Source organism: Lepidochelys olivacea (genome assembly GCF_965140295.1).
Source record: "Lepidochelys olivacea isolate rLepOli2 genome assembly, chromosome: 21".
Lineage (NCBI taxonomy): Eukaryota > Metazoa > Chordata > Testudines > Cheloniidae > Lepidochelys > Lepidochelys olivacea.
This window is the reverse complement of record NC_140431.1, coordinates 8,123,541-8,150,951: the sequence shown is the minus strand read 5'-3', so window position 1 is coordinate 8,150,951 and position 27,411 is coordinate 8,123,541. Positions and strand designations below refer to the sequence as shown.

The 27,411-nt window shown below is 47.5% G+C and overlaps 1 protein-coding gene across 4 annotated transcripts in view; it reads left to right on the top strand.

The window, feature by feature from the left end:
• Positions 1 to 26,731, top strand: part of ATP2B4 (ATPase plasma membrane Ca2+ transporting 4) — a 102,545-nt gene extending 75,814 nt beyond the window's left edge. For 2 of the 4 annotated variants that reach the window (XM_084611559.1, XM_084611558.1), the window contains exons 14-21: positions 754 to 841; positions 1,456 to 1,562; positions 4,572 to 4,763; positions 4,987 to 5,200; positions 7,077 to 7,288; positions 8,584 to 8,691; positions 9,265 to 9,447; positions 21,229 to 26,731. In XM_084611559.1, the coding sequence (XP_084467685.1) occupies positions 754 to 841; positions 1,456 to 1,562; positions 4,572 to 4,763; positions 4,987 to 5,200; positions 7,077 to 7,288; positions 8,584 to 8,691; positions 9,265 to 9,447; positions 21,229 to 21,534 (1,410 nt within the window). In that variant the 3' untranslated portion in view covers positions 21,535 to 26,731. Of the gene's footprint in view, positions 1 to 753; positions 842 to 1,455; positions 1,563 to 4,571; positions 4,764 to 4,986; positions 5,201 to 7,076; positions 7,289 to 8,583; positions 8,692 to 9,264; positions 9,448 to 14,037; positions 14,228 to 21,228 lie in introns of all 4 variants that reach the window. The other 2 variants (XM_084611561.1, XM_084611560.1) reach the window with 2 other exon arrangements.
• Positions 26,732 to 27,411: the final 680 nt, after the last annotated feature.

Sequence of the window (27,411 nt, the reverse complement as noted above, 5' to 3'; positions counted from 1 at the left end):
CCTGCTGACAAAGGGTGCGGTTAGCTCCGAACCATAGACCTGGAAGTGCAGCACAGGCAGGAGCAAGAGGCTACCTCCATAATACATGGCCTCTTGGACCAAAACTGAACTGGACCTCGCTGCTTATAATGCTTCGAATGCCTGTCATGGAGAGCTGCCTGCTCAGCTCGTATCAGCTGGAGCTTCTAGCCAGCTTGGCTAGGGGCCAGTGACCCCTGGTAGATGCCTGGGCTCCAGATTTGTCGTGGGAGAAACAGTAAAGTTGAGGTGAAGGGACCATCCAGTCCTCGCTCCCCGTCCTGCCCTACCTAATGATCCTTGGCTCTCAATAGGGCTGGACAAAATTTTTCAGTGACTGCATTTTTCAGTGAATAAACTAGTTTCAGGTTGAGAAACTGTTCATGAGTTTGGGTCCAATTCTGCCTATCACTTCAGCTGGGGGGGAAAACAAAGGGGAAAACTTTTTGGGGAAAGTTGAACTATTTTAATTGGATATTTTTGCTAAATGAACTGTTTTGACTTCTTGTTTTGAAATCGAGCTAGTAAAAACCCCCCGCACCTGAAAACTAAACTAAACCTTTTGGACCCACACTGAATAGTTTGTTCAGTTTTTTTTTTTTCTTTTCGGCCAGCGAACCGAATGATCAATGATTCGCTCGGCTCTAGTTTTCAAACGCCTGCCTGGCCAGGCCCACGGAGGCAGCTTCACGCTCCTTGACCGACTCAACGTCTCTCTCTTGGTTGGTCCTGCAGGTGGAGCAAGAGCAGCTGGATAAAGTCTGGCCCAAGCTGCGAGTTCTGGCCCGTTCCTCCCCCACGGATAAGCATACGCTTGTGAAAGGTAAGGGCTCCTGCACAAATTCCCACAGGGTAGGGAACCTGGACGCCTGTGTTCTTTTCCTAGCTCTGCCGTTGACTCACTGTGACCTAGAGCAAGACACTTTTTTTCCCCCCATCATTCCTTGTGCCTGACATGTTTTCCCCATCTGTATAACAAGGCTAATTGGTGCTGATCATCTTCCTAGCGGGGCAGTAAGGCTTAAGGACTGAGATCCTTGCAGGGAAGGTGATCTGGAAAGGCGAAGTATCAGCAGTGGTATGATCCTGCCATAGGTGCTGGAACTGGAGGTGCTGGGGTTAAGGCTGCACCCCCTGGCTTGAAGTGGTTTCCTCTACAGCATTGACAGTTTGGTTCACTGGTTCTCAGCACCCCTGCCAGAAGAGACACTGGATGAGAGTCTTAAAAACAGTGCCTGTCCCCAAGGAGAGACGCAGCCCTGCAATATTCAGTGGCTGACAAGTGTCCACATTAAGAGAAGACGTGCCACTGTTATATCGTTGCCACTTTGTGCCGATCTAGTGATTCCCAGGCCAACTGCTACCCAGTGCAGCTCCATCTGTGCAAGGAGCCCACGCTGGGGCCTGTTGCCTTTGAACCCTGTGTCTGTGTTTCAGGAATTATTGACAGCACTGTTGGAGAGCGGCGGCAGGTGGTGGCCGTGACTGGGGACGGGACCAATGATGGCCCAGCCTTGAAGAAAGCTGATGTCGGATTTGCTATGGTATGGAAGAACATGAGTCTTTCTCCGTGTGCTGCATTGTGTTAGAAACATCCTATGGCTTTGAAGAGGAGTGAAAACCTTTTGTGGTATAGGAATCGCACAAAGGCTTACAGGATGTAGTAGAAGAGGAGATCATTTTAATCATCCTATAGAATTTTATCCCTGCTATAAAATTCTCTATAGACTTCATAAGATGGTTCAAAAATTTTGCAGGGAGGTGATCACTTTGTATTAAGTGCTATAGGATTTTTGCAACAAGGGTCCTGGAAAATATCCCATACCAAGAAACAATCCTCTTATCCTGGCTTGAAGACGAACCCTCCCTCCTTTTACATCCTTAAAGGGACATTGTCAGATTAAGAATCCTAGCCTTAACGTTCAAACTTGGCTGCTGAAAGCTAATGTCCTAAACCCACACATAGGCACCTAAATAAACATAGCCTGGTTTTCATATAGGCTCAGGACAATGGTAGGTGCAGATGTTCAGCACCTCTGCAAATCAGCCACATGTATTTAGGAGCCTGGCTGAAAGGACCCAGGCCTGGAGTTACTGACCCAAACGGAAAATAAACAACCCCAAATCTTATCTTTCTGTTAATGCATTAGCTTATTTACCCAGAAAGAATCTGAAAATCTAGCTTGCGCTTTGCTGTTAACACTGTTTGCCTACTTTTCTGCATTTCTTTCAAATGGAACCAGGAAAATAAACTGGTCATTTTTCCCCTGGTTTCTAGTCCGTTTCATGGTCAGGTTCTGGTACTCTAGCATAAGGCTGCAGTGTTTGGGTTGCAGCCACTACAGGGGAATGTATGTATGTTTAAACAGATTCCTTTTGGAATTTTCTTTAAACAAAGATCTGTTGTAAGCTGTTTTGCAGGCCCATTTAATCCTCCCGAGCCCCTGCAACATAGTTTTCTGTCTTTCTCTCACTCATTGATTTAGTCCAAGCAATGGACTTGATTGCTGGCTAAAACTAAGGTCTTGAGTCTGCAGGCTGGACATAGGCGTTCTTCAGCCGGAGAGGTGACTGGATCGGGTGCTGAAATCCGATGACCAATCCTTTTTGGGGCTGAGTGTTGTGCTGAGAATTGAAAAGAATGGCTGCCCTGCTGCAGTCTGTGGGGATGGACTTTCCCAACAGGAAACTAAGGGCCCCTTACTGTTTATCTCTGACTATGGACTCCGGAGACTGGGAAACAAACAACGTGGTCAAAATTCAGTGTCACGTTTGCCCTCCTACCAAACCAGGAAATTGACAGCTAGGGACAGAATCTCCCAATACCCAGGCTCAACAGGACCCAGCAGGAGAGCATTAGGCAAAATCATGAAGCTGCTTCCACTTAACACATCTGCACGTAGCTGTGCCTTTGCTCCTGGCAATGGCAGCATCTGTGCAAACTGAGCACCTTCTAGTGCCCACGACTGATTACTGCAGCAAGCAGCCTGATCTCTTTTAAATGGCCATTGTGGAGTGCCTTAGATGTATGTGGCGCTTTGCAAAACACAGAGGGAGTCTTTGCCCCAGAGAGATTGCAGTGGGCACAGGGGTCCACCTGGTTTGGTGCTCATTGCAGGATTACAGTCTCAATTAAGACCAGAGGAGCGGGGTGGGGGTGTGTGCCAAACACGGGAGAGTAAATCCTCAGACACCTCTGCCAGCAAATGAACTATACTGGGTGCAATTTTGGGGGGAAGCCCATCTGTTTCTCTGGAGCTCCCTACCAGAGAGAGCGTGCTTCTGGATCCCAATGGTCCCTGTTTGTATGAACACTTAGCAAAAAGGATCAAGGGGAAATAGCTACTTTTAAGTATCAGGGGGTAGTCGTGTTAGTCTGTATCCACAAAAACAACACTGAGTACGATGGCACCTTAAAGACTGACTGACTATTGTTGCCTGCTCCATTTCAACACTCTGTGAGGTAAGAGGTGTTGGCAGGAGATCCCATACCAGAATTGACAGCCTGCTGTCCCCAGGTAGGAAGGAAGGTGCTTGGTGCATAGGATGTGGAAGCTGTTCCAAGCATAGAGGGCGTCCTGTAAAGATAGAAGCGGGCTCATTCTGGTCATAGGTCTGATCTGGATCCAAACTTCCAAGGCTTGTCAGCCTTGTCTGGGAAGAAGCAGAGCACTGGCATGGGGAGGTGGACAGTTTGCCCAGTGACCCCCAATTATACATATAAAATGATGGGGTCTAAATTAGCTGTTACCACTCAAAGAGATCTTGGAGTCATTGTGGAGAGTTCTCAGTGTGCAGCAGAAGTCAAAGCGAACAGAATGTTGGGAATCATTAAGAAAGGGACAGATAAGACCAAAAATATCACATTGTGTCTCTATATAAATCCATGGTACAGCCACATCTTGAATTCTGTGTGCAGATGTGGTCACCCCATCTCAAAAAAGAGGCATTGGAATTGGAAAAGGTTCAGAAAAGGGCAACAAAAATGATTCAGGGTATGGAACGGCTTCTGTATGAGGAGAGATTAATAAGACTGGGACTTTTCAGCTTGGAAAAGAGATGACTAAGGGGGGATATGATAGATGTCTATAAAATCATGACTGGCATGGAGAAAGTAAATAAGGAAGTGTTGTTTACTCCTCAACGCAAGAACTAGGGGGCCACCAAATGAAATTAATAGGCAGCAGGTTTAAAACAAAAGGAAGTATTTTTTTCACACTACGCACAGTCAACCTGTGGAACTCCTTGCCAGAGGATATTGTGAAGGCCAAGACTATAACAGGGTTCAAAAAAGAACTAGATAAATTCAGTGGAGGATAGGTCCATCAATGGCTATGAGCCAGGATGGGCAGGGATGGTGTCCCTCGCCTCTGTTTGTCAGAAGCTGGGAATGGGCAATGGGATGGATCACTTGATTACTTGTTCTGCTCATTCCCTCTGGGGCACCTGGCATTGGCCACTGTCGGAAGACAGGATATTGGGCTAGATGGGCCTGTGGTCTGACTCAGTATGGCTGTTCTTATGACTCATCGACACTCTGTTTCCCCCTCAAGGGCATCGCAGGCACAGATGTGGCCAAAGAAGCTTCGGACATCATCCTGACGGATGACAACTTCACCAGCATTGTGAAGGCGGTGATGTGGGGCCGCAACGTGTATGACAGTATCTCCAAGTTCCTGCAGTTCCAGCTGACCGTCAACGTGGTGGCCGTCATCGTCGCTTTCACAGGAGCCTGCATCACACAGGTAAGGAGGCCTGGGGAGCAACCTAGTGCTTAGAGCTGGATGGGACTTGAAGCCAGGAGTCCTTGGCTTAGCTGCTGATTTGCCAAGGGACCTTGGGGGTGGGGTGGGGGGAGATAAAATAATCATGACAAAGCATCCGGTGAGCGGCAGAGGTGGTGGTGGTGGTTTTATGTATTGAGCAAAGAGACCACGTTCTCCTCGGGGGATTCTTCTCCCTCTGCAGGACTCTCCGCTGAAGGCCGTCCAGATGCTGTGGGTGAACTTGATCATGGACACCTTTGCGTCCTTAGCCCTTGCCACAGAGCCCCCCTCGGAGTCCCTCCTGCTGCGCCGGCCGTACGGCCGCAACAAGCCCCTGATCTCCCGCACCATGATGAAGAACATCCTGGGGCACGCAGTGTACCAGCTCACCATCATCTTCACTCTGCTCTTTGCAGGTGAGTCTCTGAGGCCATAGGGAAGGGGGAACTTCCACACCAGCCACCCCCTCTGCCTCTAAACCAGTGAGAAGTAAATCCAGGTAGTCTATCTAATCCAGCTGGGCATGTGCCCACCTACAGTGACCCCAGTTCAGTGAATCCCATTGTCTGCACCAGAATCTAATCTACTGGGTGCAGAGAGCATGCTGTAGCCAAGAAAGTGGCTCCTTTTTTCAGCTCTCCACTAAGTAAAGGGTTAATGAATGAACCCTTCTATTTTTTTTTTTTTTTTTTAATTTTGCTGCTGGAGATGGATTGGCTCCTGGGATCCGTAATAAGCCTATAGGACCTTAAACGCTGAGATCAGTCATTCAGTTCTGGCCCTGCTCCGCAGCTACTGCAGGTGGCTGCTGCGTGGGCTGTGTGGAAATGACCTTGGTGGGACTCTGTCTAATTCCAAGTGAGTCAGCATCCACAACACAAACCATAGCTACCGCCCGTTCTGAACAGCTGCCTCATGTAGGCCGAGAACGCAGTGGGCGCTCTGCCATCCCCAACACGAAGCTTCCACCTCAGGGAGCTGAGGGCAGCGAGATGGGGGAGGGAGCTGCTGCTGATCCTCTTGGGATGAAGGAAGGACGTGGCCATCCATGGCTGCCTGTATGGCATTACATTCCCATCTGTTTAAAGACTTCCAGTGCCTCCTGTGGGGCCCAATGCAGGGACATCCAGGTGTCTGAATGGGCTCTGCCTGGCTTATCCATGATGCATTGCACTTTGCTGGTGCCCTCAGTCAAACTAACTGAGACAGGCATCTGTTTCCCCACATTCCCTTTGTCCACCCCCCATGCTTCCATAATCCAGCTTCTCCTGCAATTAGAAAGCCAAACTGGGGGAAGGTCCTATCTTTTACTGGACCAACTTCTGTTGCGGGGGAGAGACATGCTTTCGAGCTACACGGAGCTCTTCTTCAGGGCTGGGAAAGTGACTCTGGCTATGTCTACACGACATCATTTACAGCGCACTTCCGGTAAAGACTCTCTAAGCCAACGGGGGAGAGCCCTCCAGTCAGCTTAATGACTCCTGCCTCCACAGGAGGCGGTAGCTATGGGAGAAGTTCTCCTGCTGACGGCACTGTCTGCACCGGCGTGCATCACTCAGAGGTGTGTATTAGTCACACTCCGAGTGACATAACTTATACCGAAGTAATCTGTAGTGTACACACAGCCTCAGTGTCCCTGCTAAATTTGAGGTGGAACAGATTGTTTAGCATAAATAGTTAACGCCTTTCAAGGACCATTCAAGGTGAAGTGGCCTGTTTCCACCCCTCCAGTCACAGGGTGGAGAAGAAGGAGGGTGGGGTGAGAAGTAGCTGGGTGGAGCGGGGTGGACTGGAGTGGATTGCAGATTGTTGTAATTGGCCATAAATCCAGTATTTCTATTCTGTCCATGATTTTTAGTGTCTAGCAGAGTAGTGAACTTAAATGTCCAGTCTCTTCTTTTCAAGGTGTTGTGCAGGTTTCCTTTGAGAATGAGGACAGATCAAGTGACTGCTTTGTGAAAAGTGGTCACCCACAGGTGATGCAGTGTGTTTGTCTTATCGTTTTCCTGTGCGAGTTCATTCAAGAGCGTAGTGATGGTCTGGTGTCACCTACAGAGTTGCTATTGGGGCATTTAGTGCACTGGGTGAGGTCCACCGCATGGTGGTGTAATAGGCATGTGTAGGAACCATGGGCCGATAAGAGATTACCTCCCCCGCTTTGTCTCTCTCCAATCCTGGGACCAACACGGCGCCAACACCTCTCCTTCTGCAGTGTCCGTTCAAATCCCAGGTTATGCATGAAGGGGCAGGGAAAAGACCCACCAAGTTTCTCTTTCACCTCCTGTCTGATAGGTGAGAAGTTCTTTGATATTGACAGTGGCCGGAACACGCCACTGCACTCCCCGCCCTCCGAACACTACACCATTGTCTTCAACACCTTCGTCATGATGCAGCTGTTCAACGAGATCAACGCTCGCAAGATTCATGGCGAGAGGAACGTCTTTGATGCCATCTTCCGGAATCCCATCTTCTGCACGGTGGTGCTGGGAACCTTTGCTGCCCAGGTAACAGCCACGGGCGCTGAGAGCAGTGTGGGTGCGTGTGGACTAGAGATAGACAGTGCGTGCTGAAGAGAGGAAGGATGGGCCAGTGGTTAGGGCACTAGCCTGGGTCTCAGGAGAGCAGGGTTTGATTCTCTGCTCTGCCACAGACACCCTCTGTGACCTTGGGCAAGTTCCTTAGCCTCTCTGTGCCTCCGTTCCCCACCTTTAAAAGGAGATAATGGTCCTTCCTTACCTTGCAGGGTGTTGCAAAGATAAATGCATTAATGCTGATGAGCTGCTCAGATACTACGGTGATGGGTCTATATACCCCTAGATAGAGCTAGAAATGGCCTTGAAAACTGTGTTTTGCCTGACCAAGAAGTAGTTTGGATTCAGGGTCCATTTTATCCAGAGCCCTGCAGTCAAGGTGGGGCTAGATAAAAGGTTCTGGTTCTGGCCCGACTCCCAGCCAGATGCTGACATGGATGAGCATGCAGAGTTTCCATTCTGTTGCTCTGGGGTTTGAAGTTTTACAGCTCTGAATTGTACATCCTGTACAGGCCACTGCCTGGGCTGTTAATTTTGTCCATTTTTCAGTAAAAACACTTGGCGTGTGCCTAGTTGTTAAGCCTGCCACTCCCTTTTGAGACGAGGAAAATTTGAGAGTGGCTGGGTGTGTGGCGCAGAAGCCTCCTCTCACAGCATCTGGGGAGCTCGGCTGCAAAGAGCATTTATTGGAGAGTGGGTTTCCAGAGCTGTCCAGACGATGCCCTTTGCTCGGTGTTGCGACACTGGGCTATGAAAGAGGATAAAGCACAAGTTGTTGTGGTTTCTTTGACCCTTTTCTGGGTCTGGATGAAATACCTGCTCCAATATACTGGCCCGACCCAGGTGCAAACTGGAACAGGATTGGGAGAACTAGTCAAAATCTTCTTACAGTGGAAATTTCTTTTCCATGAGAAACCGCCTTTTCAGCTTTTTTTAGTTTTGAAATTTTCTGGTTTGTCAGTGAAAAACAGTTCGGAAATTTTTTTTTTTTTAAAATGGGGGTGATGTGGAATAAAAAAACTGAACATTTTCAAGGAGCAAATACTTAGTTTCCCTCCAAATGCATTTGGTGGGAAATCCTTAGCATTTTCCAGCCCCCCAAGTTGTAGCTTTGCTGTCCTGCACCCAGTGACACCACTGGCCTACACTGAAAGCATCCCGAACCGGCCGCTTGAGGAGGAAGAAACTCCCAAATGCCACGCAACCTCTCTGACTGCGTGTCCCCTCTAACAGCCCCCCGGCGTGTGCTCTTCTTTCCTGCACTGCAGATCCTCATCGTGGAGTTTGGTGGGAAGCCGTTCAGCTGCTCTGGGCTCACCCTGAGCCAGTGGCTCTGGTGCATCTTTATCGGTGTTGGAGAGCTGCTTTGGGGCCAGGTGAGGGCTGGGCTGATGACCCCACCCCCACGGTATATTTCCAAACCCACAGCCCCAATGGAAACATTGGATCACTATCCCTCTATCTACACACACACGTTTGTATAATACCTAGTCCTGCCATGAGTGCAAGGGACTGGACTAGATGACTTCTCAAGGTCCCTTCCAGTTCTATGATTCTATACAGGAGTTAGTGTCTCCCTACTTCCTCCTCTTCTCTCTTCTCTTTCCCCCCCCCCCCCCCCCCCCGCAAGTTTGCTTCCTTCTGCTAAAAACAGAGGGAGAGCTCTCGTCCTCTGGCTGGGGCTGTGAGATGAACACCCTCTTTCCCCACCCCATATATGCCCTGGGGGGTTGCCATAAAGCATTGGAGGGGAGTGCTGCTCTAGGCTGGCAGATGAGGGCTCTCCCTCTTTCTAACTACTGCCTTTTGAGCCACTCGGGGCTGCAGGTGAGCCAGCCTGAGCAATACTGCCGGGGGACTCTTGGGGGATGGGGAGCACAGATGTGTCATGCCCAGGTCGGTACAGGTGATGGCGAGGGATTAACCCATGGTTTCCTGTGTCTCTGTAGCTGATCTGCAGTGTTCCAACCAGTCAGCTGAAGTTCCTGAAGGAAGCTGGACATGGTACCACCAAGGAGGATATTCCAGAAGAGGACCTGCCGGAGGACATGGATGAGATTGACCATGCTGAAATGGAGCTCCGGCGGGGGCAGATTCTGTGGTTCAGGGGCCTCAACAGGATACAGACTCAGGTACCGTGTGGGGCACTGAGGTGCCGCTTCCTGCTTTCCCAGGGGCCCTGGCCGAAGAGATCGAGGGCCATCCTGTTCCCTGTGCAGCTCCTCGTGGCCACGGTGACACTTCAGCCCCTCCAGGGTCTAGAATTCCCACTGCCAGGGCCTTTCTGATCAGTGAGCCAGGCCTGTGGGCATGCACTGCTGCTTAGCCGTGTGTGCATAGCACGCCCGATTCCCAGTGGGGCCAGGGTTACAATGAGAGTTGGGGGGGTTGTAGCTACTGTGGGGAAGGATCTGTGCCTTGCACAGCTGTGGGGGGCAGGCTCAGAGCTGCATGGCCCTCTGTTAATGGGGCTTGGGCAGGTGACCTTGCAACCATGGATGGTGCAGCTGGATGGACATCAGTGGGCCTTTTTCTAAGCATCGTCTGCAGGATGGCTGCTCCCCTAGTGGGAAGTAGACGCTGGGCAGCCTTAGTCAAGCCCTGACAAAAGATCCTGCTCTAGGACGGCCTGTCTACCTGCAGTCTGGGATGGAGTTGAATATGCTGCGGGAGATGGGGCATTTAGCACCCAGGTGTTCTCCTTTTTTTCTGCATTGCAGGTGTGTAAGAACCCCGTTCTATAGGGATCAAAGCTCCACCCCTTTCCCTTCCCCACATGTCCTCTTCTCATTCACTTCAGCGGCCTTTGGATCAAGCTGTTTCAAACCCCAGACTCAAGATGAGGACAGCAGCCCGAGCTGGCTTAGTTTGGTGGAGTGGTAGAGCTGCTTGTTGGGACTTGCCACTCTTGAGTGCCCACTCTGTTCCTAGCAGGGAAGTTGGGGCTCTTCCGCATCAGCTGTTTTGCACAAGCATTATTGGCTTTCACCACTCTGCAGCCAACACGCTCTCTTGCTCTGGCCACCTTCGCAGTGTGGTGGTGACCCGTACCACGGTGACTTTTCACACTCCCTCCCCATTGGTTTTATTTATCTCTCCTCTTCCCTGCTGCTCCCCCAGTCTCCTGATAAGTCCCCTCTCATGGGCCTCTCCATCTACTGTCCCCCATGCTGTAGCTAGAAGGGGAGAATTGTACGAGGGAAAGAAGCCTAGTTTTGGTTTCTCTAATAGTTTTCTTTTCCGTTGCAGTTTTAAAAATCTCACTGACCATTTTTAATTGTTTTTGCCAAAGAGCATATTTGTCCTTGGGACCCTCCTCTGCTCTTTCCCCCTGAAAGGAAGCGTCTCATCCTGGAGAATACAGCTTGCACACGAGCTGCTCACGTTTCTCTACCAGCCATTCCCTTCTCGATGTTTCTCTTGTTAAGCACCCGCTCCCTGCCCCCAGGGCCCCCTCTGCTCCATGCTGGTAGAGGCTTTCTCTGTCCTGCTCACCTCCTGCCCCACATTGGGACGGTACAAGGCTGGGGATGAAGAGGTGGGAGGCAAAGACCAAAGTGAGGAATGCAATGCCCAGTGACCTGCAAGCTCCTGAAGCGTGCTCCCAGACGGCTAGCAGCGGGCTCTCCTCCTTGCTTTCCTGGGTCAAATGACGTGCTAGGAAGCTCATGTATTCAGCGTGGATGTGAGGAACAAAGAATTCACGCTCTTCTGCAAGTGGCACATTCATTTCCCCTCCTCATCTGCTCTGGGTATTTCCCTTGTGTTGGCCTGTCCGTTCTTCCCTTGCCCTCTGGCGTCCTGGCTGCAGATTGGGCAGTTGCCTAATAACATAAGCTGTCCGGCTGGGAATAGAAGGGGCTTTTCAGCCCCTTGGAGCGGGGCCTAGTATCTGTCGACCTGGAGCGTCGCCATTGCCCTGGCTCCAGCTAAACAAGTCTGAGGGGGGAATTGATAGCCAGAAAGCATCTTCCTCAAAGGCCTCTGGAAAACTTACCTGCCTGGAGGAGTCTGTCTGCTCCCTACCACTACAGCCTCATAGGCACAGCAAGGGCCAGTCCTTTCATTTCCCTTTGCTCTTTACCCAGCTCCCAGGAACCAGAGCCTAGTGATGAGACACGAGGGGGAAGGGAGTGGGATAACTGCTGAGCTGCCTTTGGTTATTGTCACGCATTTATTTTTCCTTCCCAACTCTCCTGCCTTTGACAAAACCACGCACTACCAGAGCGGGTTCTGAGGGGCTGGGGATGCTTCCCTCTGGCATCCGAGTCCGGTGGGAATTTCAGAGTGAAATTCCTCTGAGGAGAAGCGGGAGGAGGTGTCATTCGGGTGGGAGCTCAGGACAATATCTGTGAGTAAGTCCATGTGTGGCACATGGAAGCTATTATAAACCCAAGAAGAAATATCTCCTGAGACCCATATTGGCCAGGCTATATCCTCTTGGCTTTGTACAGTGGTTTCTTCTTCCCTGCCCAAGCAAGCAAACACCCACCCCACCCCATGTTCACCTTTTTTTTTCCACCACAAAGGCTACTAGAGGTTTCTGAATGTGAAGATACCAATCTGACCACCTCCACTTCTCCTGCCTAGGGACCCTGCCAGAGTTACCATCTGATTGTTAAACATACAAGGGATAAGAAGGGAGCAGTGTTTGTTTTGTGTGTTTCAGAATCATGTGATACACTTGGAATGAGAATTTTAGGGTGGCTGCATTTCAAAGAAACAAGGGGGGCTGGGGCCAGGGCCACTCCATGGAACAGAGGTGCCGAGATGAGGCCTCAGTATTCTCATGGACGTTGGATTCATGAAGCTTGGGCACTGTTCAAGTGTAGGTACCTGCTTCCAGAACAGTGGCCAACCAGCAAAAGGTTCCTTAAGCCCACTGGACTGGGAGATGTGCCCATGTGGGATTCGCATGCATGTCCTGTTTCATATGTGGAAATTGTGGTGCTCACAGCCTAAGTGTGACACTTTTTTTATTTTTGCAGCACACAGGAAATGCATGTGATCCACACCAAAGCCACGTGTATGTGGTTTAAAAAAATATATATTGGAGCATGGCCCACATTGAGGTCACTGTGAGTTGTGTGTTGAAAAACACAAGCCGGGGGGTACATATGACTGAAGCCAACATGTGACTTTTGTCGTCTGAGCTCCTATTCTTTTAAGCTTTGGTGCTGGCTTGTATCTGCCAGTCTGGGTTATTTTTGCAGTGGGATATGGGGAAAACCAATTGCCTTGGGGTCAGATGTTGCTGGTCATTGGGACACCGGCTGCGTTTGCTAATTTCTCAAGCTAGCCTGCCGCATGATAACGCCTTTGGGAATACCATCCCGTTACAAGAACGATCCAGACTTGCCGAAGTACGGTAGGTAGAAATTTCTGTAATGTAGTGCTGCAGAGGTGATGCAGGTCCTAGGCGTTGCCTCCAAACCAGTTGGAAGAATTGAGGTAGCGATACCAGTGGCCACCATGCAGTGCCCACGTGTCCGTACTGGAGCCCGTTTACTGACGAAGCTTTGCGTTCTTGCCTCATGAAAAATGCTACTTGCTTTTGCAACGCTATGCAAAGCCCTGGGCTCTTTCCAGCGTATGTCTGTCCTGCAAATCCCAGCACACCCGCCTGGAGATCAAAACCCTGGAGTTCTAGGCTTCCAGGGGAGTGTCCTAAACAAATGTGCCTTAAAGGAAAACTGCAGTGATTCTTTCACGATAGCCCTGGCTGGTCGCAGGAAAAACGTGCCTGCATCGCAGTATGAGAATGAAACCAGGAAATGGCAAAGCAGTGCATGGAATACCCACTAGGATGGACTGGGCAGCTGCGTGCCCTTCCTTGGGGTTACCGTTTTTAATAAGGATCACGTGACCAGGGCAGTGGCCAGAAACACAAGGAAGCTGCAGGGACACGTAGCCGCCTGGTTCTACCTGTATGGACCAAGAGAGAGCTAGGAGAGTCAAAATTCAGCGCCATGTAAATCCCCAGGTGTAACTGGCTACTGCTCTGAGCTTCCTTCCTTGGAATGTGTCCGCAGGCTGATGCTGCGGCTGCTTCCTTATTTCATAGCTGTTGTGGTTTGGTTTTGTTTTTCCTTTATATTTAGGGCATTTGCATAAATCACTGGGTGGTTCAGGGCCTGATCCTGAGAGGGGCTGAGCATCTGTGAGCCCTTTCAGCTTTAGTGGGAGTTGTGGACACTTGGCGTGTTTCCGGAGTCAGCCTCTTACTCAGTCCAATGAAAGACCTGACTGATTGGAAATGCTTTTCTATCCCATTGCCGTTTTCTAGAATACAGGCTGCACACTGTATCAGTTGCCAGCTCACACCTGCACCCATCCCCTCCCGCTCTCTGTCTCTCTTTCTGCACCTCCTGCAGGTTGCCTTTATATACTAGATCCTTTCCCCTCACTGCCCCGACTCCTTTGGGCCTGTAAAGATTGCACCTGATGCAAACTACAGAGAGAGGGAGGGAAAGGCTGAAAGCTAACGTCTAATCTTTGCTCCATGTCTCTGCTTTTGGATCACCTGCCAAAACTGTATTTATGGGAATGTAATCTGAAATGGGTTTTTCCGCTCTTCTCCCTACCCACCTCCATCCTCTCTTCCTTATTGTCTTGTCTTGTTTGTGTCTGTCCCTGTCTGCCCAGCCTCCCCTCCTCCCTCCCCCCTTCCTCTTGGTCTCTGACTGTGGGGCGAAGCTATCTCACTCTCTGATTCTTTACAGATGGACGTAGTTTACACATTCCAGACCGGCGCCTCCTCTTTACAGGGAGCCCTCAGGAGACAGCCTTCCATCGTGAGCCAGCACCACGATGTAAAACATGTTTCTAGCCCAACCCATGTAGCTCTTTCCTCCGTCAATTCCACTCCCACCACCTCTGCTGCTGCTGCTGCTGCATCTCCTACTGCGGGCAGTGAGTGATAGTCTCTATTACAATGCATGACTTCCTAATAACCACGAGAAAGCACTTGCATCGACCTAACCAAACCTGTTCTCTCTTCCTCCTCTTTTATCCTTGACTTGGCCCAATGATTCCTTGTCTCGATGCAGGGGCAGGGTGGAGAGGCCATTTGTTTCTTTTAAAGCTGTTGCATCTTTAACCATGTTTTAAAACCCTTTCCGGTTTGTTTCCTTCTCTCCTCCTTGTTGCTGCTTTTATCTTTTCTCCTCCTTGCAGGATTTTGATGGATGTTTTTTTTTTCCTTCTCATGGGTGCAAAATTTGAGGTTCTTTAAAAGAACCATGTGGGACGAAGGACCCCCCCCAATAAAATGGGGGAAGCCATTCTTTCCACAAGTCAGGATTTCTGACATGGCTCTCCTCAAATCCTCTGAGCTGGTGTTTTCCCTTGAGTCTTAGCTTGTTGGAGGTCAGCAGGACCACTTAGCTTTAGCGCTAACTTGTAGTTGAACAGCCCCCAGACTGGCCTTCACAAGAACTTGCATGTTGCGTGAGCCACAAGTCACTGGAATTGACAGAGCCCTGTGTAGAGGACTACTGCTTAAGTTCCCCCCACAAAGCAATGTTGCGAGGTCTTAGGGCCATAATCAGGTCCGCTCTTAAGCACGTGCTTAAATCACAGTCAGTGGGCCTTGAGGACGTTTTGAGAGTGAAGCATCATTTAATGCTATAGGGCCAATCGCACGTGTCCAGAATATTGAACGGTCCAGTAATTCTGGGCACAGTGTGGGCCTACCACCACCTGCATGGCACCAACCCCCTCCACATGACTTTGCATGTGAGGTCATGCCACACGGGAGGCTGCCATTTTGAAGAGCGTGCCGCCCCACCCCCACCAATGTGACCTTGCACGCACAGTCCGTACGAGGACATGCTGGGGGTGGGGGGACAGCATGCACTTAATTATGGCATCCCTGGTCCGATACAAGACAAAACCACATCCAGTTTTGTCTCAGACGGGGACAAACCACCTCAAAAAAGGACTGCCTGGTTTATAAGCAGACAAATGACCTCCCTATTTAATGCTGTCCTAAGTAGGAAGCACATGTGTAAGTGCTTTCCTGAATTGGGGGTTACATGGGATGCTACTGGCATGTAGGCCTGTTTCTGGGCCTTTGAATTTCACCCTGTATGTGCAAATTAGGTAGATCACCTAGACAGCTGATTTTAAAAATGTTTATAGAATCTCACTGTCCACTTACATGTGGAAACACCTGGCACTGAACGTGCCAAGGTTGCGAGTGCACAGTTAATCATGCCTAGCTCTTCTATGGTACTTTCCATCCATAGATCTTCAAGCGCTTTGCAAATTTAGATGCCAAGTTTGTGGGGGGGGAATCCTGGCCCTGTTGAAGTCAGTGGGAGTTTTGTCATTCAGTGGGGTCAGACTTGCATGTTGCGTGAGCCACAAGTCACTGGAATTGACAGAGCCCTGTGCAGAGGACTACTGCTTAATTCACCTAGTGAATTTATAGGGGTTTGCCTTTTTGTTTACTTGAGCCTCTATGCACCAGCGAATGGGCTTCTCAGAAGGGAATCTGCTCAGTTTGGGGGAGGATGATCAATATATTTAACCACACAATAGAGCTCCAGCAAAGGGAGGGAAACATAGTGGATGCCAATGTGTTCCACCAAAACACCATTTTTGCTCATTGATTAATGTTCTACTTGATTGCGGGAGGGAATTGATGAGCCCTACCAGATAACTTTCCCAAAAGCTAAACCAGGTTGCTAAGGGTTCCCTCCATTTTATCTAGACTTGGCTCTACTTCCTTTCTGCTGTTCTCTCTTCTTCTAAAAACTGTGTATCCCTGAATACAGATTAACTGAGCCGCTCTGTCTTTCCCCTTATTACTTCCTGGTGGAAAGTCCTACAGTGCCAGATCTCAGCAGTCCTGAATTGGGTGGTGATGTAACAAAGGGGAGACCTCATGAGTGAACCAAAGCTGGTGGCTTGTAGATTTAGGCTGTCTCTCCATTGGGAATTTTTGCCCTAATTGTAGCTATCGGTGTCCCAGCTCCACCAAGGCTGAATAGGGTAAAGCACTAGGGTAAAGGGCAAGCCACACCTTTGCATTGTTGATCTCTGTTTCAAAGAGCGGTGAGCTTGGCCAGTACAAGTGGTAGCTTGACCTAGGGGTTTGCCTGGGTTCACCTAGTCCAGGGGCTGGAATTGGGGCAAACTCCCAATGTAGCTGATGCTTGAAATGCTGTGGAAAAGTTGGAATCAAGAGGAAAAGCAGGTCCTTGTTCTGGGCATGGAAGATAGGGGGTGTTCATTTTCAGAGAAATTGAAACATGTCATTGACATCACCCTTTGTGTGTCTGCATAGACTCTAGCCACTCCTGTGGATTGCTGACATTTCTGCATGGGAAGTTCTTAAACTGTTCCGCTCCCCATGAAGTGGCCATAATTAATGCAGTGCTCTGAAAACTCGCTAGTCATGGACAAACGTCCTACGGCTTGGAATTGGGGGGTGGGGGGATCATCTGGATAAGTTCAGATGCTTGATCCGAACCTGAGGCAAAGGTGGGCTGGGTAGTCTTGCACCGAAAGGCTTTCTTGCAAGGAGCATCAGAAATCCTGCTTCTAGCTAGGCTGCAAATAACAAGAACAACATTTCTTGCAGTTTTTTCTGAACTTGCACCTGAACCCAGAAGTGCTGAGTAGATGCTTGAAAACCAAACACAATGAGAAAAAGCCAGTGAAATGTTTCACCCCTCAGTGATGTGGTTCCAGTTTGGAGCAAGGGTTTGGATGGACTTTTATTTTCTCCAGACTGGTGAACCCATCCCTAAACTGTTCCTCCTTTGCTTGTCTTCCTACTCAGAGATCCGTTAACAACAAAGTGGAATTTGCATTGGTTTTATGTTAGTTCTGCTGACAGCTTCTTACGATGATCAACCGCAGAAATAATGGGGCCTGCATGGGGGAAGGCAACAAAATATTTCCTTGATGAGCTGAGTGGGGAATTAACATGTTAGAGGAGCCAAAACCATACATGGACATCTGGACCAACCAGTTGTAATTATCCTCCTGGATAGGTCGCTGTCTGCACAGTTAAAGCCCAGAAACTTTGGATCTAAGAGCACGAGCCTCTTCTGTCTGAGCTAAAGGAGCAGCTGTGCTCGCTCTGCGGAAGAAGTGGACTGATAAACCTCTGCATGTGATCTAGCCAGAGGCCGGAGACAAAGTGCCATGCTGTTAGGGGAGGTTACCCACTTGTGTTAAAAGCTGAAAAGCAAGTGATGGCACTAGTTTTATTGCTGCACGTGGATTTTTCAGAGCAGTCTAGGGAGTTTAGCCACAAGTTTGGAATGTGTCTAAATCCCTTGGGCTGCTTGGAAAATCTCTAAGCGTTCATTGTTTTATGCAGACCTATCATTCTTGGTTGGCTTGCTTGTTTTTTGTTTCTTGCGCTTTGTAGCAGTGCAGTGCCTATTTCTCAGAGGTCTGTGTGTCGATCGTTGGTTTCTGGGGTTATCCAAGTGTGCACCGAACAGGGTTGGGGTTTTGTTTTCACTTTTGCGGGGGGGGGACGGGGGGGGGACTTCAGGCTTCAGAGAAGTGGGTTTTTCTGGCACTAATGCCAGCACAGCTAACTCCCTCAAGCAAGGGTACCTAAAAGTTAGGAGGAGGAGTAATGTTAAATATTCTGATGGCTTCATGCCATGGCTGATGAAGGGGTAATATACAGGCATAATCCTGTAATGGTTGGGAGATGGACTAATGTCCTGGTATGCAATAAGGCCAAAAACTTTTCCAGTAGAATCCACGAATATTCTGCCCCCTTGTATATAAATAAACTGGCCTCCATTGCCTTTTGGCCTAGGTCTTTTCCAGCTCTACATTACTCTTCCTCGGTAGCTTTGTGGTACGATTGGGGTTAAGAAAAGGAAATGGGAGTACCAGGTTGCTCAGCTTGGAAGGAACCCAAAGCATCTGGGTTTCTCTAGCTACTTCACCCAATCCATCGATCATAGACGTGCTCCGGTGAGAGAAGGCTTTGAATTCCAGCTGCTCCAATGTTGTCCACCTGGATATAACCTTCCCTTTTCACAGGTTAGGCTGTATGGCTCCCCACTGTGAAGGTGGACGCTCAAGTCTTCCCCCAGATCTGTGTGTTTTTGCCTGTCTTCCGGCCACTGCAAGCCTGTGTGTTTGTGTTCTTATCTGTCCATGTGTGACATGAGAATGGGCTTGTTTTACTTTTATAGATTAAAAGCTTTTGGCTTTCAAAGCCCTCCTCATGCTGGTGTCAATGAGGATGTTCCATCAAAATGTTCATGGGTCATTATCCTGAGGCTTGGGAGCACCATCATCTGTTCGAGTGGAGATGCCAGCCCAAAAGCATGTCTCTGTTAAAGTGGGGGACACGGGCATCCTATAGGCTGACTTGTGAACCTGTAAAGTTGGGGGGAGAAAGGGGGTCTCATTTCATGCTTCCCTTTGTGTAATGCCTTGTTTTTTATGCTTTGTGAATGTTGGCATGCTGTCATTGTGCTGACACCAAAGATCTTTGGGGAGTTTTTATCTTGGGTGTCTGGGAGGTGGTGATGGGAGGGATTCTGGCTGGTGTCTCCAGTTGAGTCTGCTGGTGAAATGGTAACCAATATTTAACCCAGTGAATTTCATGAGGGGTGGGTGGTGGTATCCCCTCCTGACTTACCAGGATCGATGGCCTTTTCTCCAAGGTACAGTGGAGAAAGTTTGCACACTTGCGAATGGAGGAATTGAGTTTCTCCTTCCTCCTTTGCTTTCTGTCCATTTAGCTGGGACGTAGGGCGGGTGTTGAGACACGCTGGAGGCTGCTGTAGTGGAGTGGTGCAGGCAGAAGCAAGGAGCTCTTGCAGGCATGTGCATCTTCACAGGTGTTGATGCTTTAATGAAGTGCTCCACGCTACCCCTTCTGGGCCAGTCTAGGTACCAGAGGACTAAGAGCACTGTGCTGATAACTTAACTCCACAGGCAGCATCTGAAAGCGGGTAGGCGAAACTGACTAGATGGTGAGTTCAGAGCAGTGGGCGAAGGTGACTCAGGGCTGGGTGAAGGCACAGATCTCTGCTGCTGGTGGGGGATGCTCAAAGCGATCTAAAGCAGTGACTTGAGAGTACACTGGAGTGCTAACAACTCCCTCCACTTCAGGAATCCCTGAGTGACCTTTTCATTGAGGAATTTATGCAGGAGGTGAAATTAGAGGATGATCCTTTTTGCCCTCAAAAAACAGAATCTGCTCCATTTCCGTCCAACGCAAATGGTTGATTGGAACTCCCCCTCCACTCACTGGGGGAAGGAGTGAACCCAGTGGGTTGCAGCAGGTCATGACTGTAATGGGATGATGATGAACATCTTTGGAATGTAACTTTCAATGAGGGCTGATGTCTAGGCTAAACCAGTGTCTGCAATTCCATGACCCCCAGCACTCTCCAGAGCCCGTTGGCGGGCTAAGGTTGGGAGCTGTGGACAGGAGTAATTCATGCAATGTGAGGCATAGCACTCTGACAGCATGGGAACTCAGGAATGTGGCCAGAGGTTAATTAGAAATACTTGGGGGTGAGGGGGAAACAAGTAAGTAGCATTTTATTTTGCAAAACCAGGGTGCAATTTGGATCTGGATAGCACTTTTCTCTGCCCTCTCAAGGTTGAGAGGGTTTGGAGTAGTGATTCTGGTTTGTCAGCTCTCTATAGAAGCCATTTAAATGTACGAGGATGCATTCATTGAACTGACCTTTAGAATGCATACACCCTGAGTGTTCCTTGCGTACAAGTCATTCAAGGGAACGGATGCAATCTTCCGCGCTCCATGTATGTGCATTGGCTGCAATGGAATGACCTACATCGCACGCACACGTGCGGTTTTGCAGGTTTGGGGTGAGTGTGACCATGGAAACCTGCCACATCCCGCAAGGCAGAGAAGTCACCGTCACCAAAAATGCAGCGTTAACCAGGTCATTGCCTACTTCACCTTAGTGTATTGAAAATGTGAATTGCACCTTAAACCTGTGACCGAATAAACTGACTTGACTGCACGGTGGGGCAAGAGAGCGTTAGGCTTTCAGGCTTGGATTTTCAAAGGAACCTGAGGAACTTGTGAATGGGATGCCTTAGGCTCCTTTATAAATTCTGCCCAACTTGAGATGCAGAGGGCCTGATTTGCAGAAGCACTCAGCCCCCATGACTGTTGTCGGAGCGAATGGGAGCTGTGGGCACCTCACGTCTCTGGAAAGCCAGGTCCGACATATGTCAAGCTGGGCACCTGAAAGCAGCGGCTGCTTTTGGAAACGCTGGCCTTAAACGTGTTGGCACAGGCAAGGATCAGAAGCTCGTGACCAGAATCTAGACTACAACGTGGAAACTCGCACCGCTTTGGTTTCCTCCTTGCATGCTCGGCTGGGTACGTTTGTTGTTAGTGCCATCTGCTTGGATCTGCCGCTCCACGCGGAGTTGATGAAGCCATGACACCTTTAAACTGATTCCTTTTTATAGGTTTAAAAAAATAAATAACTAAAAATGCATCACTTCCCACTTGCCTAGAAGCCAAATCACTGTGTGTCTAACCCACCTCTCTTTTGAGTTGTATTTTCACTTTTATTTTGTCTTTTTTGTTAAACACACGGAAGCGTGTGCGTGCACACACCAGAACTAATGCATTTTGATTTCCATTCATTTCAAAGTGATCTGTTTGGAAATGTTTGTCTTTTCTTACAGCTTCTGAAGTCGCCCCATAGTCGGTTGCCCCATCACACACCTACTCCTGAATTTGATCCATGTGGCCATCCTAGTTTCCCATAATTTCTCTTATTTTTATTTAGTTTTGTTGCATATTGTGGTGGTGGTGGTGGTCTTTGTTTTTTTTTTTTTTTTTTTTTTTTTAATTTTTCACCTAAAGTCCCTGAGATCTCCCTACGGCTGCCTCTCACCTCTTCTCTGTTTATCCCCCAACCTTCTGACAGATCAAAGTGGTGAATGCGTTCCGTAGCTCTTTATACGATGGCCTCAAGAAACCCGAATCCAGAAGCTCCATTCATAACTTCTCAACTCACCCTGAGTTCATCCTGGAGGAAGACGAGCCTCGAACCCCATTCCTCGACGACGCAGAAGAAGACTCCAAGACTGATGGACTCGAAAACAAAGGTGGGAGTAGCCCAGGTGAATCCTTCTCCCTCAACCAAAATAACAATGCGGTGGACAGCGATCTAGCCGAGAACACCGTCCCAGAGTTTGAAAGCCCCTTAGACGGCCTGGAATCATCGGTTTGACCTTTGAACTTTGATACTTCCTTCACCCTGAGTCCTGTGTGATATCAGCACCGATAACTGATATCGCAGAGCGGTCACTTCATGTTAACTGCTCATATGTATACAATTTTGTTTTCCTTTTATGATTTAGTGGCAGGAACCAGAGTCTCATGGAGTTGGGAGGGTGCTGTTTGCAGTGGGTACTCGCCCAGGTGGGAAACAAGTTGATATTTCTTCTCCTTGAGTCGGGTTCCATGTGTCCGTAGGGGTTTTTCATTTTGAAAAATGCATGTTAAAAGAAAAGGTTCAGATTGTCTTAAATAGTCTTACATGCACGCTCGCCATCTGAGGGTGCATTTGTGGGGTGACTTGGGGGTCTTTTAGCTTGTGGGATTTGACCCCTGGTAACATCACACTTGGGGGTGGGGGAGCAGCAGCATGAAGGTACAGATTTAAAAATTGAACAGGGGGAAGAAAATCTTGAATTGTGTTAAAGAGTAGGAAAGGGAAAAACCAAACCGGTATTCCCTGCGGGAGATTCTGATGGTTAGAGCATGTAAACCAGTCTTCCACCTTGAAAAAATGGTACCTAACCTTTACTACTTTTCTTTGTATCTCTCTCTCTCTCTGTTTCCAACATGCTAACTGTGATTAAAAACAAGGGAGGAGGGTGATTTAAGAGTCTTAAATATGTTGGCTAAGATGTGATTTGAAAAAGACCCTGCTTTGTTACAAAGTCCCATGGGAGATGCTGCCACCATTGCTGGGAATGTTCTCCAAGAACTGCAATGACTGGAAATAAGAAGTCTTACTTTCTGCGGAACTTTTTAAATGCATCGTTTTGCTCTTGAACTGTATGATGATGGTCAGCAAGAGTTGTGCGTAATTGAATAGCAAATCATTTCTGAACCACTTTGGGGAGCAGAGGTGTTTTTGCGTGTTTTTTTTTATACTGTCGGATTAAATATTCCTTTGGCCCTGGAGTGAGGCTAGCTGCGGCTAAGGTTCATCCCAAAGAACATACCATGTGCTGTACATCCTTTTCAAAGCGGTGGTGGGGTCTGGATGGGAATCGAGTGCCAGCTGCTGATGGAAGGCTGGGGCAGCTTAAGGCTGGGTTTTGCTGCTGGATTTTGCAGGTCCCTTAGGACAGAGAGAAGAGAGACTGCAGTAGGGAAGGCCATATTTGCATTGGCCATATCTGCATAATCCTATTCAGTGTACATACCCGCCTCATGATGGAATTGTCCTGTCTGTGTCTCTAGGGTTGGATGCAAATGGGGGCATTGTCCTGTAACATGGCTGTCTTACTCCTGGGAAGGGAAGGGCACCTCCTTCATCAGAACTTCAGAGGAGGCTTGATAGCTAGGCTTTGCCCCACTCTCCCTTGTCACAAAGGTCCCCTCTCCACCTTAAACCCAAATTTGCCTCTCCTGTTGCCTGGATCTTGTTGCATCTCAGTACTACAGACAGATGCAAGAAATGATGATCCGCGAAGCTAAGGTCATAGCCAATGTAACTTACTCTGGACAAATCCATTCCAGGATGTCTTGTGCTAATTGTTAATGTGGCTATCGGTTTTTTAGGTTTGTCCCCTGATATTTAGGTTGTGGCAGGGTGAGAGGCCTGGACTTGAGCTTTTGATCATCTGGGAAGCCACTCAGTGAAATAGTTTTGAGCAAACTCACTTGTGAAGACAAGGAAGGGCTAAATCATGAGTGATGGGAGATGTCTACAACTCCTGTTGACTTCACTGGGTGCTTTTGTACCTCTGAGTTTGGCCCTAGATTGGTGTCATTGAGAAATGCTGTAGAAGATTACCTACTTTACTCCCTTATCTAACACTTATTCAATTAAAAGCTGTACCTGGAAGGAAAAAGAGAACCCACTTGCAACTGCCTGTATTAAAGGGTTTGTGACAAAAAAGGGACAGGGGCCTTTGCCCAGTCTCCTTCCCAACAAGCAGATATATCTTACTGAGTGACGTGTTCTTTTTCTTTTTTTTCTTTTCTTTTTTTTTTTTTTTTAAAAGAACGCACAGCAAAAACTCCCGTGCCTTTTCCAAGCACTGCCCAAAGCACCGTCTGCCACTTGGGAGCCCGGTACTTTGCCAAGAAATAAGTGTTCCTTAAACAACCCAGTACGGACTCATGCCCTGGCGCTGTCACGCTTCATTCCACATCTGTTCAGGGTAGACCAATGAAAGGTCCTTCTCACAGGGTCTTCTGCTCCAAGGCTAGTAAAGAGGAGGGGATGCTAGGCTCCACAAACTGCCAATACCAAGAAGAAATAACCACCTGTGCATCTTAATTGCAAATCAAAGCCCATCCCTTTCATCCAGAAAAACCCACCTGCTTCCTTCATTCCTTTCATTCTTCATGTGAGCTATAATTGGGAGGGATTAAGGGGGAAGTTTAGCTGTTTCTTGGTCTCTTACATGACCTATCTGATGGGAAAGAGAAAAGGAGTTTCGTTTTTCTGTTCTCAAGCTTACATTGCTTAAAAGATCATTTTTCTATTTTAAGTACTTGCAAAAAAATACAACTGATGAAAATACGGTGTTCTTAGGCACGTAAATATTTATTAAATACTTTTGGGGGACACGGATTTTGTTTGTTTTTTTTATTACCTCAGACCTGTTTTTTTTTTTTTAAAAAGGGGGGGGACTTTGGAGTAAACGCTTAAAACGTCACTCCCAGAAGTCTCTGACTGGCAGGTTACCATGAGGGTCTGGTCTACCTTTAGTCAATTTATTTTTTGTTCTAGTTTCAATCGTTGGGGGGGGGAGGGAAATTATATATAAATATGCAAAAAATATAGTTTTCTTTAGATCAGAAACTGATATTTTTAAGTCAGCCATATGTATTTTGTTTAAAGGAAAACAAAGCTGTAAATCATGTGTCTGCAATGGAATGTGATCACATGACTGGCAGTTTAAAGTGACAGGTAACTTAAGGATTGGTCAGACGCCAATCGACTTCCTTTCTCTGAGCAGCCATCTTTGTACTAAAAGTTAGTTGGATTACACAGAACCGTTTTTATATAAATTATGTTGGTATGGCTGGTTGCTTAAAGTATAAGCATTTATTGTGCATTCTTTTTTATGTAATATTTTTTTCTATTTAGTTTCAGTGATAAACTGGCAGTAGCTAACTATGGCTTAAGTTATTGAGGAAACTTAAAATGGGGAGAGAAAGAGATGGTGCATTCAATTTAAAAGGCATGGTAGCCTAAACGAATTTCATGAAACATGCCTTGAAAGATGGAGAGAGGTTTGTTTTTTTTTTTTTTTTTACTGCCAACAGAACGAGTCGGGGGGAGGGAATTAGGTAGTGCCATATCAGACAGGAAATGAAGTAATCTCCTGTGATACGTGTTAACTTGCCTTGGAATGCTGTGTTGTTAAAACACTTTAAACTATTTTGCGTCCAATTCTTAAGGGTAGGGTCTGTTTTGTTTTGTTAAATCAAGTGGCGGATTGGTACCAAAGACATTACATCACTTCCTGTGTGCAATGGTGAATATCCATTTCTAGGAGCTTTCATCATGTGATTAGGTTCGAAAGGGGGATGTTTGTTTGCACAGGGATCTGACTTTAATTTTCAAAGGTTTTGTGCAATAAGTTTTTAAGGAAAAACATTTACAACAAAACAAGAAAAAAAAAATCTCCAGAAGGAAAAATACTAAACTGAATTTTAGCCATGGGTAGGCTGTAAAAAAATAAATGAGCTGGGGCAGAGGAACATGTTCAGTCTGTCCCTCATCTAGAAGCTTTCTCTGCGGGGAGCATGGATGATTTGTGGCGGGTTTAACTTTGGATCATGCTGGGGAAGAGGCAATTCAAAGCCCATGGCTGACTCCCACGGCCTTCAATGGGTTCTGGATCAGGCCTTCTGAGGAAGGGATCTTCGAGAAGATCGGTTGCTATAGTGACTTCTTCCAGCATTCCACCAAGCAGGGACCCTCTCCCCTCCCCCCCCGCCAAAAACAGTCACGGCCTTTGATTTTCATGTATCCCAAGGTTTTCTGCCTTCACATGTGTTTTTGGGGCAAATGGCTGTTGACTATTGTCTCTGGGAGCTACAGCCCCAAGAGGAGGGGAAGGGTGATGGTAGTTCTGTTTGTGCCGTGAGAAAGTCTTAGATGACTTCATCTTCTGCTTTCCCTACCTCCTTGTGAATTTACCAATTTTCTGAGCTATCCATAAGGATCTCCTGAAATGTGCTCTGAAAACTCAACTCCCCCACACACATATCCCAGCCGTAAATCTTGCTGAGAGAAGGACAAGTTAAGTGTAGTTGTGGTGAATATAACTTTGGCCTGATAGAACTGACCATAACTCCTTCAGGCTTACCTAGGATTTGTGGGTCAAAAACAATGCTGCTTTGTGGCTTGTGCTGTCCTATTCATGATGGTGTCTTTTCCCTTTCCTTGTCAGTAATTCTGCCCATCTCTTCCTCCTCGCTGTCTGACCTCTTGTGCTTTATGCCTCTGATGTCCCTGCTGACCCCCCCCCCCCCACAGAGGGGGCTGTGGTTGGGATGTTAAGTTAATTAGCCTTTCAGCAAAGTCCATGGCTAAAATGGCCTTTAGTTTATTTCCTAACCCTCAATAAATATATATACAAAAATATACTTTGTATGTATATATTTATGTGATTCTCTTTTAAAAAAAAAACAACAAAATAACCAAAATCTTTCTTTTGAAAAGAGCACGCAGGTTTGAATTTGAGTTTTTTTCAGTAACTAGTATAATAAGCACTGGTATTTTTGTATTTAAAAAAAAAAGAAGAAAAAAATGACACAATAAAAGACTGAATATTATGTGGTATGCATGACATTAAAAAAAATGGTGGTTTCAAAGCAATATGTACCCTGGTGTGTTTGCCATAACCTAGAATCCAGCTTAAAGTGCACCTGATCTGTATTTGCATTTTGATATTTAATCTCTCTGTATGATGTTTTGCATGTAATTTATATGGTTCTTGGGGAGGAAAAAATACTTTTTTGAATGAATTGTCAACTAGCTGCTTCTGGGAAAATTTGGAACTCAAAGCAGAGAACGCTGTGATTGGAAATGGAAGGGGCGGGGGGAAACTACGTAACGGAAGATAAAGCGGGGGAAACAAAGGGGTAACGTTTTGAATCAATAAAGCTTTTGCTGTTGAGCAGAAACAATGTGCGAGTGCATCAAGAGAATAAAATGTGCCCACACGTAATTGTGCTGTCCTTAGTGTATGTCTACTAGCTTGTGAAGTCACTGATCATCTACTGAAGCTGAGATGAAGGATTGCACTTAAAGGCTCACCTCAGAGCAAAGCTGTAGTGTGGAAACTGGTGGTGGCTGATTTTGTTTCAATCTCACACCATGAAAAAAAATTTATTTAAAAAGGTTTTCCAACCTCCCTCTTCAGATATGGATGACTGTACTGAACTGTTTGTTCCCATCGTTCTGACTTCTACCATCTGCGAGCAAGGTCCAGAAGCAGCTGTCAAATACTAGCCAAAGCTAATGCCTTCTCACAGATATGGCCATGTGGACATTTTCCCATTCCTCTGACGGTGTCCCTCCAAAAACTCTCCAAATGCAGTATGTGGCAATAGAGTTGAACTGCATCTTTCTAGTGTTGACCTCAATTCAGTAAAGCCCTTTAAATATCTAAGTCCATCCCTCTTTTAGTCACATACTTAAGTGTTTTGTTGAGCTGGAGTCTCAAAAGCAGTTAGCTATTGAAATTCATCCAAAGATGTAGCTGAAACAAGTCCTGATCCTTTGGCATTTATGCTCAGGAAGGGCTTTACTAATCGTAGTAGTCTTAGCAGCATCAGTGGGACTGTCCCACAAGTAAAACTATTCAGGGCTTTCACCATTTTTAGGAGCAATTTTGAAGACGTAATG